Here is an 18575-nt window from a genome sequence, read left to right as displayed (position 1 = left end):
TTTAGTCTCAATACACTGTTTACACAGTGAGATGCAACACAAGGCGTGAAGAAGGGAAATAAAATATTTTTTATGTGCAACTCAAATCAATTACAAAACTCTATTATAAAAAGGAAAACTTTAATTATTATTTTTTATAAATAGCTCCACAAACACTCTCAATCCAGATACTTATTCTAATTTACATAGAGAATTTAATTTTAGATAAAACATTTTCAATAACAAAGACATAATGCAATTTTATTTTGATTTATTTCCTTACAAATAAAAAAACTATGTATTTTGATATATTTAATTTGATTTTTTATGTATGCTTTGGTTGTTTAAAACCTATAAAAATGTATTCTTTTTAGTTTAGTACCATCCAAATTCCAAACACATTGTTATTGTTATGTGTGTGCATGAGTTCATATGTGTATGTATATATGTATTACTTATTAATAATATATTTCCTATTTTTTAAGAGTATATTAATAGGTTACAGTGTTAAATTTGTTAATAGACTACAGTTAAAGAAGAAATAAGAATATAACATCTAGAATTAGCTACTTGGTTTGCAATAATCATCTTTTCATTTATTAATATGATACATATATACACGTACGTAAAATTGATATGCATAAGCATAACTTCGTGGCCACTAGCCTAGTAATCCTGTATCTAGTTTCGTTTTTGACAAGGGCAATTTTTTTTCTGGTAGTCATAAATATCCTTTGTTTGATCATTTTTGTCTAACACCAAACAACATCTCGAGGCTTTAAGGTTAATTGATTTCCCTCTAAGAGGCATAAAACGTGTGGTGTTGTGAGTGTCTGCACAGTTCCATAAACCTTCCAACAAAACGGGTTGGTCAAAATCTTGCCCTGTGAGTGCGCAGCTGGAAGCAGTTCCACTTCAGATAGCGTGAGGTTTGTGCATGGAACAGAATCACTGCAAGCAAAACGCATAGGTGGGGACCTCGCATCATAAGTACCCTTTATGTTTGAGTATGAAACATTGGAAACTGAAACCGCATAGCTTTGGTTGTGGCAGTTCTTGGAGGGGCAGTAGTATTGGTCTATGATGATTGGGTTGCGGACAGTGTCCATTTGAATATTGTTGAAGACTACCTTAGACACTGCTCCTCTTCCACCCTGCCATGTTTTGATCCGAACCCCATTATCAGAATGCTTAATAATTGAATCACTCACTGTTATGTTGGAAACGCAAGCTCGCGAATTGTAATTTCCTAGGCTGCCAATGCTGCAACAAAGCATGAGACAGCTCAATTAATATAATCTATGGTCATAACATCTAGAAATTATTGTATAATCTAAGACCATTAGCCAAAACCATAAACATGTAGCGGTTTCAGATTATACAATAATTTCTTGTATTATACAGTGAGAGGAAGCTGTTAGTAAATATTTGTTTTATAATTTAAAATTTATATATTAAACAATTTGTTCAGAAGGTTTAGAGATTTTTTTGCTGGATACACCTACCAGTGCATAGTGGAGGCGTTTCCTCTCTAAGGATAGCGTTTGTATGCTTCGACTCATGTTAACAAAATTTCTTCCTTGAATTATTTTCCTTTGTATTTATTGTATGATATATTGCATTGTTGATTTATGTTCTATCAATTGAAGTTATTTTGCTATTGTTGTTTGTTATTTAGTTTAAGACATTGCATTTTCTTCTCATTTATTTCTTTTATTTTATTTTAATATTTCTAACAGAAGCACCTTACCTTATTCCATGACTTGGACCGCATGTTATATTCCTTATGTCCACATTGTAACAACCGGCACCAACGGACACACAGTCATCACCTGCATGCAGGAATGCCAGGGTAGAAAAACGGAGGGCATAATAGACCACATAGGAAAAACATAGTATAATTTATAGAATTACCATTTGAAATGACTGAATTGTGAATATTGACATTAGTTGTGTTTTCAATGTGAATTCCATCGGTGTTGGGACTTAGAGCAGGTGACTTTATGATAAGCTTTTCCACATGGACATTTTGACATTCATCAAATCGGAAATGGAATTTAGGACTGTTCTTGATTTTCAGTCCTTCCACTCTCAAATTGGAGCTCTCAAAGAACCTGATGGCCTGCACCAGAGAATTCAAAATTCAAATGACAAATTTTCAAGTTACGTGCAGTAAAATTCAATCACAATAATATTTTAAAAACAGGTCTGCAAATGCGATTTTGGACTCAACATCAAGGTTTATGGAGTTTCTGCGAATTCAATTGGGAGTTGCGAGTTGCGACCATACCAGCCACATTTATCCACAATATCAAGGATTGCGATAAAATCACAACTACAACCACAATAAATTTAAAACCTTGCTTGGCAAGTTTCAATTTGAACTATACATGTGACTTACCACTGGACGATCACCTGGTCCAAGCTGTTTTGCCCCATTAGCTCCCTGTTAAATCTAAATATCAGTAATTGAACACCAGCGGGAGTGGCATAAAAAAGTAAGAGACATAAGAAAATGTTTACTTTGTGTGATTTGTAAGAGAGATTCCACCATTTCTCTCCTCTTCCATCAATAAGACCACTTCCCTGCATTAGCATTCCATTTATTCTATAGAAAACCAGCCATTGTCTCTTTCTGCTACTCAATGGCCATGAATCCGGTCCATCCGGGGGCCAAATAGTACCATCAACCTTTCAGTAAGTCCAACAAGAAAATAGGAACAAATCAACATACATGCATAATACTAGTATTATTTAGTTCAATGGCATATAGTAGCATGGAACCATTACCTTAAAAGTGAGTTTAGAATTACAAGGTCCTGTGAATGTAGTTGATTGTATCATGAAGATATGACCCTTTGGAACAAAAAGAGTTCCTGATTCTTCGGCGTGACATGCTGCATCCCAGGCCAACTTAAATGCTTCTGTATCATCAGAGACACCATCCCCAACAGCACCAAAGGATTTTACATTGAAAACAAAAGGTCCATTGGCATTTGGGCTAACAACCTCAGGTGAAGGAGAAGGTGGTAACCAAATACGTGACATTGGAAGCCATTGCTTCCCGTTTGCATGACTGTGAAGTTTGCCACGAATTGTGGGAAAGAACAAACATGTGATGAAAATTAAGAAAAGAGTAATTCTCTGCAAAAACATCACGTTTAGTCAAGCTCCTGGGTTCTAGCTATCTAAGGTGAGAAGCACTTGGAGTGGGAATATATTTGGCTATTTATAGTACAATATGAAATTTTAAAGTGCTCCTACCTCGCTAGGCATGCAAACTGAAGTAACACAACATTTGGTCATTTATAGGTCACTATGATTGGCTAGACATAGTGATGATAATCATGGCATGGAGAATCAAGGCACATAGACATTGAAACAAGGTCAAGCAGTAAATTGTGTGACCACTTTGATCACTACTGCAACTTGCAAGAGATCACAAGTGTCCAGCAGAGAATATTGTAGATTGAAGTCACTTATAAACTAACTAGCAATTAGAGAGCTTAGTGGAACCAACTTTTCTTGTGGTTGTGTTTGAGTCTGACATTATAAATTATAATAATGACGCAAAACCGACCAATTACATTTAGGGGAATGAGAGTGGCACTCTGATGCATCATGTTGAGTCCACAGATGTGGAAATTGTGACACCAGGTCGAGAGGAAAAGAGGAATAGCATGGTGTGATAGGTGCTTTGTTTTTCTTCCTGTTGTTTCACTCACTCACTCTCAGGTTCAGCACATTGAAGAAACTAAATACAACAGTTTTCGCACCAACAATAGCAAAAGCATCATCGTAAGAACCTATAGTTTCCCCCAGGATATCAAAAGCTTAAAGAAAATACTACATAAACATATTGCAAGTGTATTTTAGTCTCCTCATATTAAGATGATTTGGCACAAAAAACAATTTTTCCATTTGATGATAGAATGGATTACACTTTATATGTTATATCACTCGCACATTTATTTACATTTTCCCTCTTCTTTCCCAAAATATATACTAATATGCACTCCAATGGTGTGAAAATATCTTCTTTTTTTCCAGCAAAACACCGCATTATCAATTATGCTTTTAAGTTGAGGCCCTGCTTTTTGTGCTTGTGATGATATTATTTGGTGCCCACTCTAGTTTATTTTACCTAAACTGGGCTTAACTACATTGTTGAGCTTTAGCCATTCCTTAACCATTGGCATAAGCTTAAAAACCAACAGCGTTGTGGTCTGTGGAGAGAAAATCAGTAGGTAATTATGTCTAGAATTTTGGGGTGGTAAACAATTGTGTTCTGAAGTGACCGTGGAGTGGTGCATCATAGAGAACACACCAGTCGACTAGTATAAGATCGGCAGCTCAATAACCGAATAACAGAGGACAAACACCTTGCTTTCTCTTTTAAATGTACTATTTGTTATCAATCAAGTATTCAAGTTCAATTCAAAATTGAATTACTGACGCTCATGTTTTGTCAAGTGCTAAATGAACTTTGAATTAGGGATATTAAACTAAAAAATAAGACAAATTAAGTACTTTGTTAAAAGGGGGGAGGGGGGAAATAAGGACAACTGAGATCAAGTGAGCTTTCTCCATGATTCTTCCAATACAGAATAAAGACTCCACATTACAAAAAGAAAAGCGAGAGACACTTCTTGAATATAGCTGCCATTTCTTCTGAAGCTATCTGCTTTGACTGCAAGCACCTCTCAGCCACGGCAGATGCTAACCATGTTCTAGTATAATACGCATACCTCGTTGAAATAGTAAAAATCAAACTGAGTACGTAAAAAATACAGTAGATAAGATAACAAAAAAATAAAATAAAATGCTAGTTAAGACAGACTTGCAAACTGCACTCTCGTTGACTATGTCTCGTTATTTCGCTAAAGATTAGCCACAAAGACAATTGAGTTTCCAATGCAGAGCAAAACTAAATTAGCCAACCACCCATCATTGTATTCACAAACACCAACACCGGTTTAACATGACACTTGTCTTCTATTCGATGTTTACAACCTTCTGTTAAACAGGAAACACGGCTTTTTTCTGAATACCCATCGAGTGTTGGGTAATATTGAGTAACCATATATCTCTAAATCAGTTTTTACTAGGCACCGAAATACAAGAAGGATACATAACGGAACATTCATATGGGAACGACACTATTGCAGTTTTGTTACATTTTTCACAATATCACAAGCCAAGAAACGGGCACTGCTTCCTTGCATGTTCTGGAATCAATTTCAGCAAAATCTCAACTGGGACTCCCTTCAATTCTGGTACACAGGCAGCAAGAACATCAGCCAGAACTAATAAACTAGTAGAGCAAAGTTAAATAAACAGAACAGCTTATTCAAAAACTATCATACCATGAGATTTAAAATTGAACAATGGTGGAAGGAAACGACCATTTGGCAAGCGAGTGTTTGGGTCACGAAGTTCATCAAAGAAAGGATGGGTCAAGGCATCTAACTGCACAAGATATTGAAGATAAAGTAAAAACCCATTATATAAAACTTCAAAGGAGGAGAAACAATCATTACATGAAAAAGCAGAGCAGTACAGCTCCATTTTACAAATTAGGCGGATTGAAATTAGAGTTAGAAAGGCCTGCTAAAAAGTCAAATATACTCACAGCTGTGCACCGCAAGTTAGGGGAGTATTGTAGTAGTCTTGATACTAAATCAACAGCTTCTGGAGGCATGCGCTTGTGAAAGATCTAGAAGGACCAAATCAACAAATTTATCAGTGTGGTGCACTAAACAAGACAAATTACTAGATATATTAGTATTTTCACTATGGTGAATAGAGTATAAAACACGAAAGGTTATTAAATTTATTTGTGATACCTTGTGCCATGGATGTGCTTTAATCTGTGGGAATTTAAATTCTGTATAGTTAGGATTCATGCACTTTATCTCTTCCCTTGTTGGAGTTCCCAGAACCTACCAAAGCAAAAAGTGGATGTGCTTACACGTTAAAGATACTGACATTGTGACAAGCAAGCCTATCTATCAAATTGATCAGAGAATCAGTGATTCAAACAAGGAATTACCCAAGTAAGTTAATTCAGCCTAAAAGATAAAACGTTGAAGCAAAATAAATGACCCACAATTCATCATCCATTGCATTATGGTGTTACAAATTACAATTGAGTTAATTGAACTATCCAAACATGAAAGATAGATTCAATGGAAACTAGAACACTAACCTGTGCTAATGCATGGGAAAACATGAAATTTCTTTCAAATGATCCCTTTTTTAAGAAATTACAAAAAATCCCACAGTTGTAAAAATTGACAAATGTCTCAGTTTCAAGAAAATAACTGAACTAACAGAAATGCCACTGGACAAGAAAAAAATAAGTGACAGAACTATAACACTAGGCATTGGAGCTAAACAGATTTAATATATTTCTAAGGCAGACATAGCAGTAACAACAAAGAAAATAATCAGAAAGATTACCTTGATGATCTCAACAAGCTGATCAACTCCACTCTCACCGGGGAACAAGGGCTGGAAAACAAAAACAAATTTCATTTTTACATATATTAAACCACAGAATCAACGGAGCTCCCATCAACAACCACCTACCTGTCCAAGCATAAGCTCAGCCAATACACAACCAACTGACCAAACGTCAATAGCTGTAGTATATTCAGTTGCTCCAAATATAAGCTCAGGTGCTCTATAATATCTAGAGCATATGTACGATATATTTGGTTCGCCTTTTACCTGTCAAAGGTCAAGAGCAAACAAGGTGAAACCACCCAGACAACTGGAGTTTCAAGAGCAATGGTTGAAGGTAGAAAATACAGAAAAACAAACACACATACATAAAACATACCAAGACTTTTGCACTTCCAAAGTCGCATATTTTGACCTGGTGAGTATGTGGATTAACCTGCATAGAAACACTTTCAGTAAGTAGTTGCTGCCTAACAGTCATGAATCTCCAGGGTTTGAACTAAGCAGTTTTTGACCAGATAAGTAAAATAGAAAACATACTAATAGATTTTGAGGCTTGATATCCCGATGGCAGACTCCAATGCAACGATGAATATAAGAGAGTGCCCTAAAGATCTGCAGTATATCAAGAAAACAGATACAACCTCAGTAAGATAAGAAAATAATCCAAAACATTAACAAAGCCATTTTCCAAAATAAAACTGACAAAAGGATCATGACAAAACCAAACTGACATGATTAAGCATACCTGGTATGTATAGAGTTTTACATATATCAGAGGCATCCGTTGGTTCAACTTGTTATAATGTTTGATCACACGATTAACTGTTTCGGGAACATACTCCAGTACCAAATTAAGGTATAGTTCATCCTTTTCGGTGGTTGAAAAGAAACAATGCTTCAAACAGACAACATTTGGGTGGTCAAGAAGGCGCATTGTTTGCAGCTCCCGGTTTTTATACCTCTTGTCTTGAAGAACTTTTTTGATAGCCACAGTTTCACCAGTCTCCAAGCATTTAGCCTACAATTATACAAAAATGACAGCATCATATGTCACTCTGTTTGAAAGGCTAAACTAATACATCATTCAGTGGATAAGAATTCATACCTGGAAGACAACCCCAAATGATCCATGTCCAACAATCCGCTCTGCCATATAGCTTATAGTCTGAAATATTTAAAAAATAAAATAAAAAAAAGGTCTATTATTATGGAGACATAAGCATATTTAATGGAGAAAATGAATTATGAAATATGGTTTAAAGTAAGATGTAGACAAGGATTACATTATACTATATGATATTGCATATCCCATTAAGTTCCACCAATCAGTAAGTATTTGGTGGGGATATTTACCAATAATAAGGCACAACACAAACATGTTGAAGACAGAAAATAGTTGAGCGACCCACTGTATCAAGATTCAAGTTATCAGGCAGTACAGCTGACATAATACCCAACACATACTGATGGTGGGGGGGATGACTTCGAGGACAAATACAATAAATCTCATTTCAATACTGAGTACTCACATTCATAGCAGCATTATTTATGAAAGACAGGAAAAAAGACATTTACACCCAATTAATAACACCAAACTAAAGCATTAATTGCTTATCAACTTCCAAGCACCAAGATATCAGCAGAGAGAAAATGAGACAGTACAGTAGTCAAATTATTTCGAACTACATTCCAGTCACAGTACAGTATATGTTAGTGGAAAAAGAAGGGAAGGTATACCTGCTTCGGTTGACCATTTCTACCCCCAATGGTAGTAACAATAATATGTCCGGTCTCTGTTCCGTTACCATCGACAACGGTGGCTTCCATTTCCTACACGATAAGGCAAGCCGTAAGCAACAATGTCTCAAACTTAAAAAATCAAACAACAAAAAATTATCCCACAAAAAAAAACGATATTGTATTGAGAATTAACAGTGTGTGACATACTTTATCATCCCTAATTCTCATATCATTCATCTCCTCTGGCAACCTATCAACACCACTGGATTCTCTCAAGCCTGATGATGTTGGTGCCACACCAACTGAAGCCATTTTGCACCTTCCTTGCTATTTTAACAGCTTAAAACCCAATCACTTACCTCCTGGAATTAATAATAGCACAAAATCAGAAGAGAAAAAATTGTTGGAATATTATGGTGAAATAAAATTGAAATTAATCGAAATGGAAGCCAAAACAGGAAAGTTGCATCTTCCACACAAAGAAATATAATAAAAACAGATAAAGAAAAAGTAAAAATGTAAATGCCTTTTATTTGCGGAAATTACTCAAGAACATCAGAGATCCATCTATCGAGCATCACAAATCCAACGGGAAACTCATCGTTGCATCAGTAATCCCACGGTTAAAAACAGAGAAAAAAAATCTCAAACAAACGGACCTAAAGTTCCTTGTAAATCAATATAGCAAAATAGAACGCGAAATAGAAGTTCCGATCTAAATACATAAAACTAAATTAACAAAAGCTAGTGTGAGGAAAAATGAACAGCAGTTAAATCTGAGAGACAACGAAAAAAAATTAAGAAAACGGAAGAAATGGGAAAAAAATGAAAAATAGAGGAATAAGAGGAGAACGTACCTTTGGCATGAATGTATGTAAGAAAAAGTAAAGGAAAAGGAAGGAGGATTGTGAGTTGTGAGGATGAGGAAGTTGAAGTTAGATGGATGTGAGTGAGTTTGAGAGGTTATTCTTTATGGAATTGTGTGAGAAAACAGTGCTTCTACTTTTTTGTGTGGTGAGCTTGTGACTGTCAAAGAAGAACACTGTTTTATGTTTTTTTAATGTTGGCTGTAAATTACAATTTTAATATTCTTTAATCCCTATTTAGAGTAAACACTGTGGCTGTTAAGAGAAGGGAAAACTTCCAAAACAAAGGATGATCCTGTTATTCTATTTTAATTTAAATATTTTTTTAAATTTTATTTCTTTTTATTCTATCAAACTAGAAATTTATCTAATGATATAATTTAACACATGTTAGGTTTGTAAGAGACAATCTAAATTTGATTCTCACATCATATATTTTTGAAAAAAAACAAAAAAAATTAAGTGTGATTAAATTTCATATAAAAAATTAGTCTCTTAGTTAATTAAAAGGATTAAAACTTATAAAAATATCTCAAATGATAGTGTGTATAACTTTTTTTCTCAAAAACAAAGTCTTAATTGAATTTTGTGTGCTAGTAATGTGGTATTTTTTTCATTTTTCTAAATATCTTTTTCAAAATCATTCTTTGTAAGTTTTAAACTAATCAATTTTAATGTATGCATTCAAATTTATTAAAAATGTTAAATAGTTCATATCAATATGTGTCACGCCAACAAAAATAATGTTCATATGTATCATGTTAGTGTCAATACCATATCATCATAAAAAATGAAGGACTAAAAATAAAAATAATAATAATAATTTACAAAGACTGAAAATGAATGAAAAAATGTAAGGACGAAAAATGAAAAAAAAATACATAGTCCCTCTAGTGTAATTTTTTTAATTACAATGTATTTTTTTGTTTTTTCCTTTACATCATTATTGTGTAAAAATATCATTTTTTATTATTCTTGTAATTTTTTTTTCATTTTTTAGTCTTTGTAAAAAAAAATAATCCCTCAATTACAACAATGATATAACATTGATGACATAACACTATCCTTTGACATGATTCTTTTTTTACATGAAATTATATTCATGTGATATATGTTACCAATATTTTTTGTTGATGTGATGTTAGCATGATGTCATTAATTTGACTTTTTTAATGAGAGTTGACTGCATGGACTAAAAATAAACTATTTGAATCTGATAATAATAATTTTGAAAACAAAAATACAAGACAAAAATGAAAAAGGAAATGCTATATTATAAGGGTGGAAAGTTTAATTAATTAAGCATAAAATACATTAGAAAAATCACTCATCACGTGGATTACATCAACTTTATTATCGTTATAGATTATAGATGATAGATTATATTATCCCATGTTGCCATTTAGATGGCTAATTAGAAAGGCTAAAATGTTTGGTTAAAGGGAAACAAAATGCTTTTATAAAATATAACTATCCAAGACTTGGCATCTCCTTAGATTGTTGGGTAACCATATTGGCAGTTGAAGGACTATCATAGAAAATGATTTCATAGTCATCACATAAGTCATCCATTCCTTGGGTCAATGATTGCCAAAATAGCCCTCCCGCACATGGCCCCCTATTACTAGTGCTATTTTATATCAAATTGTATTGTTTCCCAAAAAAAACTATTCTCCACGCTATATCCTAAAATCTTTGAAGACAACCCAAACTCGCTAAGAAGAATGGATTTTCGTAAAATATCATTTGATTATTGCATATGAACTTGGACCCATTTGCTAATAAAGACATATTGAGTTGTTTCGTTAAACTTTGACATCTTGCATCCAGATTCACCTTATATATTAGCACTCATTGATTTACACAATTGGTGATATGATTTATATTATATAGATTGGACTTATATTGTCTATAGTTAATAAATGAAAAGAATTTTAGAGGGTTAACACTGAGGGTATAGATGAATGGTGGCAAAATTGATTTCTGGAACTTGGTTGTTAGAAATGAAATCGGTTCTTATTTAGTATCTAGGATTGAATTGTTTTTTTTGTGACATAGATTCACCATAAAATCCTTCAAGTCTTATTTTCAGTAAAAGATTGCTATCAATGGGCTTTAGATAAGCAACCATCTCCCTCACCCAATCTTGTAAGTTATATATATATATATATAATGACTTTATTTTTATGATGACCGGTGAGAAGCATGCATGCAACTAAGGTATTTTGTAAGAAGAAAAAGTATCTAAATTTGTTTTCCAAATTGCTCTAAAGAACTAGGTTCATTCACAAGCTTCCATACAAAAATGGTTGGATCATCTTTATATATTAATCCAATTATAATATTTTTTTCTCTTGTTAATATAGTTTTCATCACAACCAAATTTACAAAAGTTAAGTTGCTAAACAAAAATATATCATACTAATTAATTCATGGTTACTTTATTAGCTTGAGTTTCATGAACAATATAATACTCAGTAAAGTAACCAAGGCAAAGCAACAAATAGTTGGTTCTATTTTTTTTCCTTGTATCACCATGATTTTATGTAATAAAATTGATTCTTATGTATTATTTAAATACACTATAAAGCTTTGAGTTATAGTTTTCCAATTTACCCAGTGATCTCCAATAATTATTTTATATAAATTTATGCCTAGATATTTGAATGCTTAAATTTGTTACGGTTTAATTATTTTTAGAATATAATTATTTTTTTAAAAATAATATACTATAAATTTATGCATGTTCAGATATTTAAGTGAATATCTGTTACATTTTAAATGTATTTTTTTATGAAGTTGTAAAAAATGATTATTTCATAAAAAAACTCGAAATACTCACCGAATTAGGTTACTAATTAAACTTAAATATAATATAATATAGGTACAAATTATGCATATCAACCAATTATATATAAGAAATGACAACATTTACTTATAATCATTAAACCGGTTAATAATTTAAATTATATATTTAATTATAAATTTCATGTGATCTTTAATTTAAAAAGTTAAATAAAATTTATAGTTAAAGCACAATATAAATCTTTATTTCTAGTCTAATAATTATAATTAAACATTGTCAATACAATACTACGTGAGAAAAATGGCAGCTTTTGCTTATTCGTCATTCTTAACTTGACGTGATTTTTGTAGTATTGCTTAACACGGGGTGTGAGAAGAAGTCATCCTCGTTGTTTACTCTTTGGCCATGTTGTTTTGCCCATTGAACATACTGATTTTTCCCACCATCATCTTTTCAATTATTTACTAGGCTTAGTATTGGTCGTACCCCATTTTTTCCTGCTTTTGATATCACAAAATCCAATCCTTGCGTTCACCAAAAGAACCAAATTAGTTGATTTAGTTAATTTTTTAATCTTTGTTATTGGTAGAAAATATCTAATAACTTTGTCAATAATATTTTTTTGTTAGAAGTGACATTTATGCATGTGGTAAAACTTTTATCAAAAGGTAACATTATAAATGTTTTATCAAAAGATAGATCCTTAATTATTTACTTAGAAAAATTAGGATGATATGATCCATATTTATGTTTACTCTGTCTATATATGGGACAATTTTATATATTAACAACAGATTAAAATAGAATGAAATAGAGAGGTTTCCTCATGCATCAACCTTAGTATTCGCTAAAATCAATAAGTTGTTGACTAGTTTTACGCTACTTAAACTTTTAAGTGAAACAATAAATTGAATAAAGACACAAAAATGACTTAATTTCCCTCGTTCTAAGCAAGAAAAAATATCACAAATCTTATTACATTTATACATATGGTACTAACAGTAGTCCTTCTACTTCCAGTAAAAAAAAAACAGTAATCCTTTTACTGGTGCGATGCACAAGGTCTTTTATGTTTGATGTAAATTATAGTTGTTGGTCAAATTAAAATATATATGTGAGCTTCTTTTACAATTGTGTTTGATAAAACTTTTGAGAAGTGTATATACTCATTTGCCTGATTTATAAGTTTTTTTTTTAGCAAAATTTGAACGAGACCATAGAATATGATAATATAATCACAAAATTAAGGATACAAAATGATATTCGATGCCTATTAGTAAACATATTTTCTTTTAAATAATCGATCATATTAAGGCAACTATGATTTCCATTTATATTGCATTAAGTAAATAGTGCTTTTGACAATGTTTAACAATTAGATTAAATGTTGTTTCTAATTAAGAAAAAGTTTAATAGAAAGAAAATTGTTTTTCTATAAAACCTTTTCTTTAAATTAGGAGAATTCTTTTTAATAAAAGACAATTTTTTCTTTCTATTAAAATTTTTCTTTAAATTACGATCAACATTTTATTTAATTGTTAAACATAGTCAACAACACTGTCTAGTTGCAGTAAAAAAAACAAAAAAAAAAACTATCTACTTAATACAATATTAGTACATGTTCCCATGCGATGCATGGAAAGTTATCTTTTTATTATTATTTTGAAAATTTAAATTTAAATTTTTTAAAATAATAATAAATAAATATATTTTTATAAAAGATGATACGACATTGCAACATACATTTGTTTGAACTTCTCACGGTCAAACAATCTCGAAGTATATTTAAGGTAATATTTAAATAAACAATATATAATGACAGTGGAGATAAAAAATGATTCAATTTAGTGTTTTTGCACACCCTTAATTATAACTTAGGGTGCTCAATAAAGCATGATAAATTGTACTATCTCCAAAGACACATTTATTGATCCAAAGTGTTATTTTGACTTTCCCTTCTTATTAGTTATTATGATATTATATCATCTCACACCACCATTGTGATAGTTAGTGAGAATGAATATTTTGATTACAAGAGAAGTTTTTTACATATAATTATCCTAGATTTGACATCTTTTTAGATTGTTGAGTGATGACATTGGCAGTTGAAGGATTCTCATCACAGATGATTTCATTGCCATCATGCAAGTCATCCATTCCCTGTGTCATTAGTTGCCAAAAAAGTCCACCTGCACATGGTCCCCCATTGCTAGCACTGTTGAATATGAAATTGTATATTTTTTCAAAGTAATTGTCCCTTTTATCAACACTGTATCCTGAAGACTTTGAAGACTTTCCAAACTCAGTAAAAAGAATGGGTTTTCCTAAAATGTCGTTTGAGTCCTGGATATGGGCTTGGACCCATTTGCTAACAAAATCATCTTTAGCACTTTCATTAGAGTTTGATACCCTGCATCCAAACATATTGCATGGATTTATATTTATATAAATCATCTTTAGCACTTTCGTTAGAGTTCGATACCCCCACCATTGACTCACATCACTAGCAATATACACTATATTGCATGGATTTATATTTAATATATAGAGAATAAATGAAAACATTTATAGAGGATTTACCATTGATCAGGGTAGAGATGGATGGTGGTGAAATCGATTTCAGGAACTTGGTTGTTAGAAATGAAATCAGTTCCTACTTGATATCCAGGATTGAATTGTTTCTTATCCGGCATTGATTCACCATAAAATCCTTCAAGTCCTACTTCAAGTAAATGATTGTTATCAATAGACTTCACATAGGCAGCCATCTCCCTCACCCAATCCTGTAGTATTTAACAAATTTTTTGTATATATCTCAACAACTTTATTTTTATGACATCAAGTAAGAGATATGGAACTATGACACTCTGTAATTGATTACACGTTCAAAAGGAAGAAAAGAAAAAGACCCTTATAAAAAGAAGACCTGAATTGATTTTCCAGAATAGTCATTTTGGGAACGAGGTTCATTCATAAGTTCCCATGCAAAAATTGTTGGATCATTCTGATATGTCAATCCAGTTATAGTATTCTTTCTTGTCAGCATAGTCTGCATTACAATCCAAATTTACAAAAGGTTAAGTAATTGAACAAATATATCATACTAATTAATTAATGATTACTTTGTTAGCTTAGTTTGTATGGACAATAAAATATTAGTAAAGAATATATGCATATAACTATTCCTCCATATTTAATTTTTTTACCAAAGGTTGAACATGTTGCATCATGGACAAATTTTGGCCGACGGACCCATCAATGTATTATAAAATTAAAGATAAATATTAATCAATGTTCCTAAGATATTAAGTAACTAAAAATATAATTTTTTTTTATTGAGATACATAAAATTGCACAAATTTTCTGACATAAGTGAGCTATCAGTAAATTAAAGCTTGAAATTGTGATAACTTTTGTAGTTATAGCTCGAAAATAATTTTTCTTTTTGAAAGAAACATATAATTGATCACTTGTGAGAGTTTATTGAGATTTTATCCATCAGAAGGCCAATTTTGCTAAAGATTTATAAAAACTCTTGAGCAAGCTAGCCCAATTCGAGCTCCATAACTATTTTACATAAATTTATGTATTCTCACATATTTAAATGCATATTTGGTACAGTTTTTTAATATAAATATTTTTCATTTTCTTAATATATAAGACGTAAAAATGATTATTTCATCAAAATAAATTAAACTAAATACACATCATATATTTTTTTTTGTCTTAATCATTTGGTTTATTAGAGAAAATGAACCTCATTAATCTGAAGTTCAGCTGAAATTATTTTGGTGAATGATTAGACTGTATGAAAAAGTACATATTAGTTCAGAGTTTTTGGTTATTATGTAAATAAAAACATTCAATCACAATTATTATATTAATTAACAATTGATATTACGTATTTAATTACAGATCTCATGTAATCTTTAAGGAAAAAACATGTAAATTTTATAATTAAATACGTAATGTAAATAATTAATTTTAATCTAATAGTTATAATTAAATATTCTCAACTCATATAATTAATTTTTACCTTGACGTGATTTTTGTAGTATTCCTTAACAATGGGGTGTGAGAAGAAGTCATCGTCGTTGTTTACATATTGACCACGTTCTCTTGCCCATTGAACATACTGACTCTTTCCACCATAATCATTCCAGTTATTTACTAGACTTAGTATCAGTCGTACCCCATTTTTTCCTGCTTCTGAAATTACAAAATCCAATCCCTACAAAACATGCATAGAGTTCATCAAAGAACACCAAATTAATTGAAATACCATTTAAATAAACACACAAATTTGTAAAACAAACAGTAAAATTGTATATAATAAAGTTTCGTATATCATCATTCCACTTCGCCCAAAGAATTAGTACGTCAATACAAAATATATTCTTTATTTTTTTTGTCTCCCATTGATAGACGTACTATGCATAATACATTTTCATAAACGAGACAAATTATTTTTGAAGAACTAAAAACAAATATTACTATATTAGTAAGTATTAAAAACACATTTAACCATGAAATATGATATAAAATTTACATTGTTTTCATGACTTTTTTTAAGAAAGGGATACAGGACAATTTCATATATACGTGGCTTAAAAAAAACAATTTCATTAAAAAAAAAGAAGTTAAAGGAGGTTAATTGCAAGTAAGACAATAAGTTTTGATTATCAAACTAATAATTGGAAAAAATATTTTCATAATATTCTTTTTTTCACTCGTTGAATACCTTTCATATAATTGTCTTCAAAGTAATATAATTAATATCATTCTTTTATTGAGATATAAAATTAATACATTTAATTATATCTGGAAAAAAAAAACACTACACACGCGTGCACACAAAAAAAAAACATGCATTTATTTAATTAGGTAGTAAATTAATTGAGATACCTTGAAGACATTCTCGTTGTAAGAACCAGGAGAAATTTGAAGGGCATTGTAACCTCCATCGTTGAATGCCCAAGTTCTTGCTACATTCAAACCATGTTGGGAAGCTTCTTGAAAAGTTATACTGACCTTAGAACTTGTAGATGGATCGGATGCTACATTCATTAACCAATACGAATTGAATCCATTTAAGTAGTGTGGTTTTCCATTGAGATAAAAATGGGTGTTACTTCGTTCAATGAAACCACCATGAAGTTTTTTGGTGGTTAAGTTTTTGTGTGAGTGATGATGAAAATGAAGACGACCAGTAGCCATGCAATGTTCGTATTGACCAATAACAATCAATGTCATCATAAAAGCCATCAACACCAAGTTTTGGAATCCCATGGCTTAGTCCCACAATTCACAAATCCCAAAAGTTTCTCCTTTTTTTTCCACGAGAATTTAACTTATATTAGGGAATCAGGCAAAAATTAAAGAGAACAAAGAGGGAAGAGAGAACAAAAGTTTCAAGAGACGATGAGTTTTCAGTTGGATGGAAAAATAGACAACTATGATGGAGTTTATATAGAGATGGAATATCATCAACAACGTTAGTTGCATTGAAGTGTAGGAAACAATTATGAGTATCATGCTTCATGCCATGCCATGCCATGCCGTGCAGAGGTCCCACCATAAACTGAAAAATGTGATTGGTGGAATTCAATAAAAAAAAAAATATTTCAATTGTACCCCATTTAAAGATAAGTCTCGTCGCGTTAAGTTATATTTTTGTGATAACACAACTACTTGTTTTAAGGATATATAAACATAAGTAAATGAATAAATAGTTAAGAGAGTCAAAATTTCCTGTTTAGCTAATTTTTCTTTCAAACAAAGGAGTAATTAAATAAAATCACAATTAGTTTGTACCTTTAGTTAAGGATACCATCTTTTTTAAATAGATGTTGTAAGGTACGGATATTTTCTAATGTGTGCTTGATTTTCATATAATCCAAAAACTAGATTCTCAAGTAATTCAAAAAACTGGCTTAAAGAAATCATTTGTTTTAAATATTTTTTTAATGTTTTCCTTTTAAATAAACTTTGTTTGGTGGTTTACCACAAAATTTTGAAAAATGTTAACAACATATTATGTGACACTCTTGTATTACACATCTTTATATTAGTTAAAATTTACTATAAGTTATAAAATTAAATTATAAAATTTTATGAATTTCACGTCATATTTAATATATTTAACGAACATCTCTTTTACTTTTGTAGTTTTTAACATATTTTAACTAATTAAAAAAACTGTATTAGAAAAAATATGTTAAAGTCAAATTAAATAATAATAGTATATTAGAGTGTATTGTTAGTACTCCTCAAACTGTTTGATGTCAATTCATTTTTCATTAATTTGTTTGAAATATTAGATTTTCTGTCACTCTCTCTATTTCGTTAATGGGTTATGGCCTTACGGGTCATTAAAGTTTGTTGTTAGTTATAAAAAAAAAGAGTTTGTTGTTTCTTTCTTTTTATTTTGACATTTAAAATTACAAGTTAAAAATATAATTAATATTTCTTAATATATCATTATTTATTTTATTTCTATTTGATGATATTGTATATATTATTCAAGTTTTAGTTAATAAATAAATAAAAACATTTTTTCTTCAAAATGAAAAATAAAAAAAAGAGTAACAACTATACTAAAATAAAACAAACAAAAATACAACGTGTTAATTAACTGAAGATTTGAGTTAATTTTTTATGTGCACACTAGAATCCAAATTGGAGATAGCACTGTAGAAATCGCGATTTGATATTAT

General features: G+C 30.9%; 3 protein-coding genes and 1 pseudogene across 4 annotated transcripts; all 4 read right to left on the bottom strand.

Moving 5' to 3' along the window:
• Positions 1 to 549: 549 nt before the first annotated feature.
• LOC100792135 (polygalacturonase At1g48100) lies at positions 550 to 3725 on the bottom strand. Its single transcript, XM_026127075.2, has 6 exons — positions 2770 to 3725; positions 2503 to 2670; positions 2381 to 2425; positions 1894 to 2101; positions 1730 to 1811; positions 550 to 1242 (listed from the first exon to the last, which is right to left on the bottom strand). Exons 1-6 carry the CDS (start codon positions 3133 to 3135, stop codon positions 732 to 734), a joined length of 1380 nt encoding a protein of 459 aa, XP_025982860.2. The 5' UTR covers positions 3136 to 3725; the 3' UTR covers positions 550 to 731.
• Positions 3726 to 4819: 1094 nt separating this feature from the next.
• Positions 4820 to 9231, bottom strand: LOC100795659 (shaggy-related protein kinase alpha). Of its 2 annotated transcripts, none has more exons than XM_003554554.5 (13): positions 9045 to 9231; positions 8395 to 8549; positions 8185 to 8277; positions 7553 to 7612; positions 7193 to 7465; positions 6985 to 7059; positions 6824 to 6880; positions 6571 to 6711; positions 6442 to 6492; positions 5826 to 5921; positions 5612 to 5695; positions 5346 to 5448; positions 4820 to 5252 (listed from the first exon to the last, which is right to left on the bottom strand). In XM_003554554.5, the coding sequence occupies exons 2-13, from the start codon at positions 8497 to 8499 to the stop codon at positions 5170 to 5172; spliced, it is 1221 nt and encodes a 406-aa protein (XP_003554602.1). In that variant the 5' UTR covers positions 8500 to 8549; positions 9045 to 9231; the 3' UTR covers positions 4820 to 5169. The 2 variants fall into 2 exon arrangements, with proteins under 2 accessions (XP_003554602.1, XP_040868664.1); XM_041012730.1 differs by lacking the exon at positions 9045 to 9231 and adding an exon at positions 8714 to 8898.
• A 1292-nt stretch (positions 9232 to 10523) lies between these two features.
• On the bottom strand, positions 10524 to 13029 carry LOC102665407 (mannan endo-1,4-beta-mannosidase 4-like; annotated as a pseudogene).
• A 753-nt stretch (positions 13030 to 13782) lies between these two features.
• LOC100791612 (mannan endo-1,4-beta-mannosidase 4) lies at positions 13783 to 17489 on the bottom strand. The gene is made up of 5 exons (XM_003553648.3): positions 16765 to 17489; positions 15896 to 16090; positions 14786 to 14908; positions 14440 to 14642; positions 13783 to 14269 (listed from the first exon to the last, which is right to left on the bottom strand). The coding sequence occupies exons 1-5, from the start codon at positions 17146 to 17148 to the stop codon at positions 13915 to 13917; spliced, it is 1260 nt and encodes a 419-aa protein (XP_003553696.1). The 5' UTR covers positions 17149 to 17489; the 3' UTR covers positions 13783 to 13914.
• Positions 17490 to 18575: the final 1086 nt, after the last annotated feature.

This window comes from Glycine max, chromosome 19 (assembly GCF_000004515.6).
Source record: "Glycine max cultivar Williams 82 chromosome 19, Glycine_max_v4.0, whole genome shotgun sequence".
NCBI lineage: Eukaryota > Viridiplantae > Streptophyta > Magnoliopsida > Fabales > Fabaceae > Glycine > Glycine max.
This window is presented reverse-complemented; position numbering and strand designations above follow the sequence as displayed.

Excerpts from the sequence above, each read along its gene's own strand:
- LOC100791612 (XM_003553648.3), bottom strand. The coding sequence starts at position 17,148 with ATGGGATTCCAAAACTTGGTGTTGATGGCTTTTATGATGACATTGATT. Across the intron at positions 14,643-14,785 it reads ATTCTGGAAAATCAATTCAG|GATTGGGTGAGGGAGATGGC; the intron begins GTCTTCTTTTTA and ends TAAATACTACAG. Across the intron at positions 14,270-14,439 it reads CATCTCTACCCTGATCAATG|GGTATCAAACTCTAATGAAA; the intron begins GTAAATCCTCTA and ends GTTTGGATGCAG.
- LOC100792135 (XM_026127075.2), bottom strand. The coding sequence starts at position 3,135 with ATGTTTTTGCAGAGAATTACTCTTTTCTTAATTTTCATCACATGTTTG. Across the intron at positions 2,102-2,380 it reads GACCAGGTGATCGTCCAGTG|GCCATCAGGTTCTTTGAGAG; the intron begins GTAAGTCACATG and ends TCTCTGGTGCAG. Across the intron at positions 1,243-1,729 it reads GGTCCAAGTCATGGAATAAG|CATTGGCAGCCTAGGAAATT; the intron begins GTAAGGTGCTTC and ends GCTTTGTTGCAG.
- LOC100795659 (XM_003554554.5), bottom strand. The coding sequence starts at position 8,499 with ATGGCTTCAGTTGGTGTGGCACCAACATCATCAGGCTTGAGAGAATCC. Across the intron at positions 7,613-8,184 it reads GAAATGGTCAACCGAAGCAG|ACTATAAGCTATATGGCAGA; the intron begins GTATACCTTCCC and ends TAAATATTTCAG. Across the intron at positions 6,712-6,823 it reads TTGGAAGTGCAAAAGTCTTG|GTAAAAGGCGAACCAAATAT; the intron begins GTATGTTTTATG and ends GACCTTTGACAG.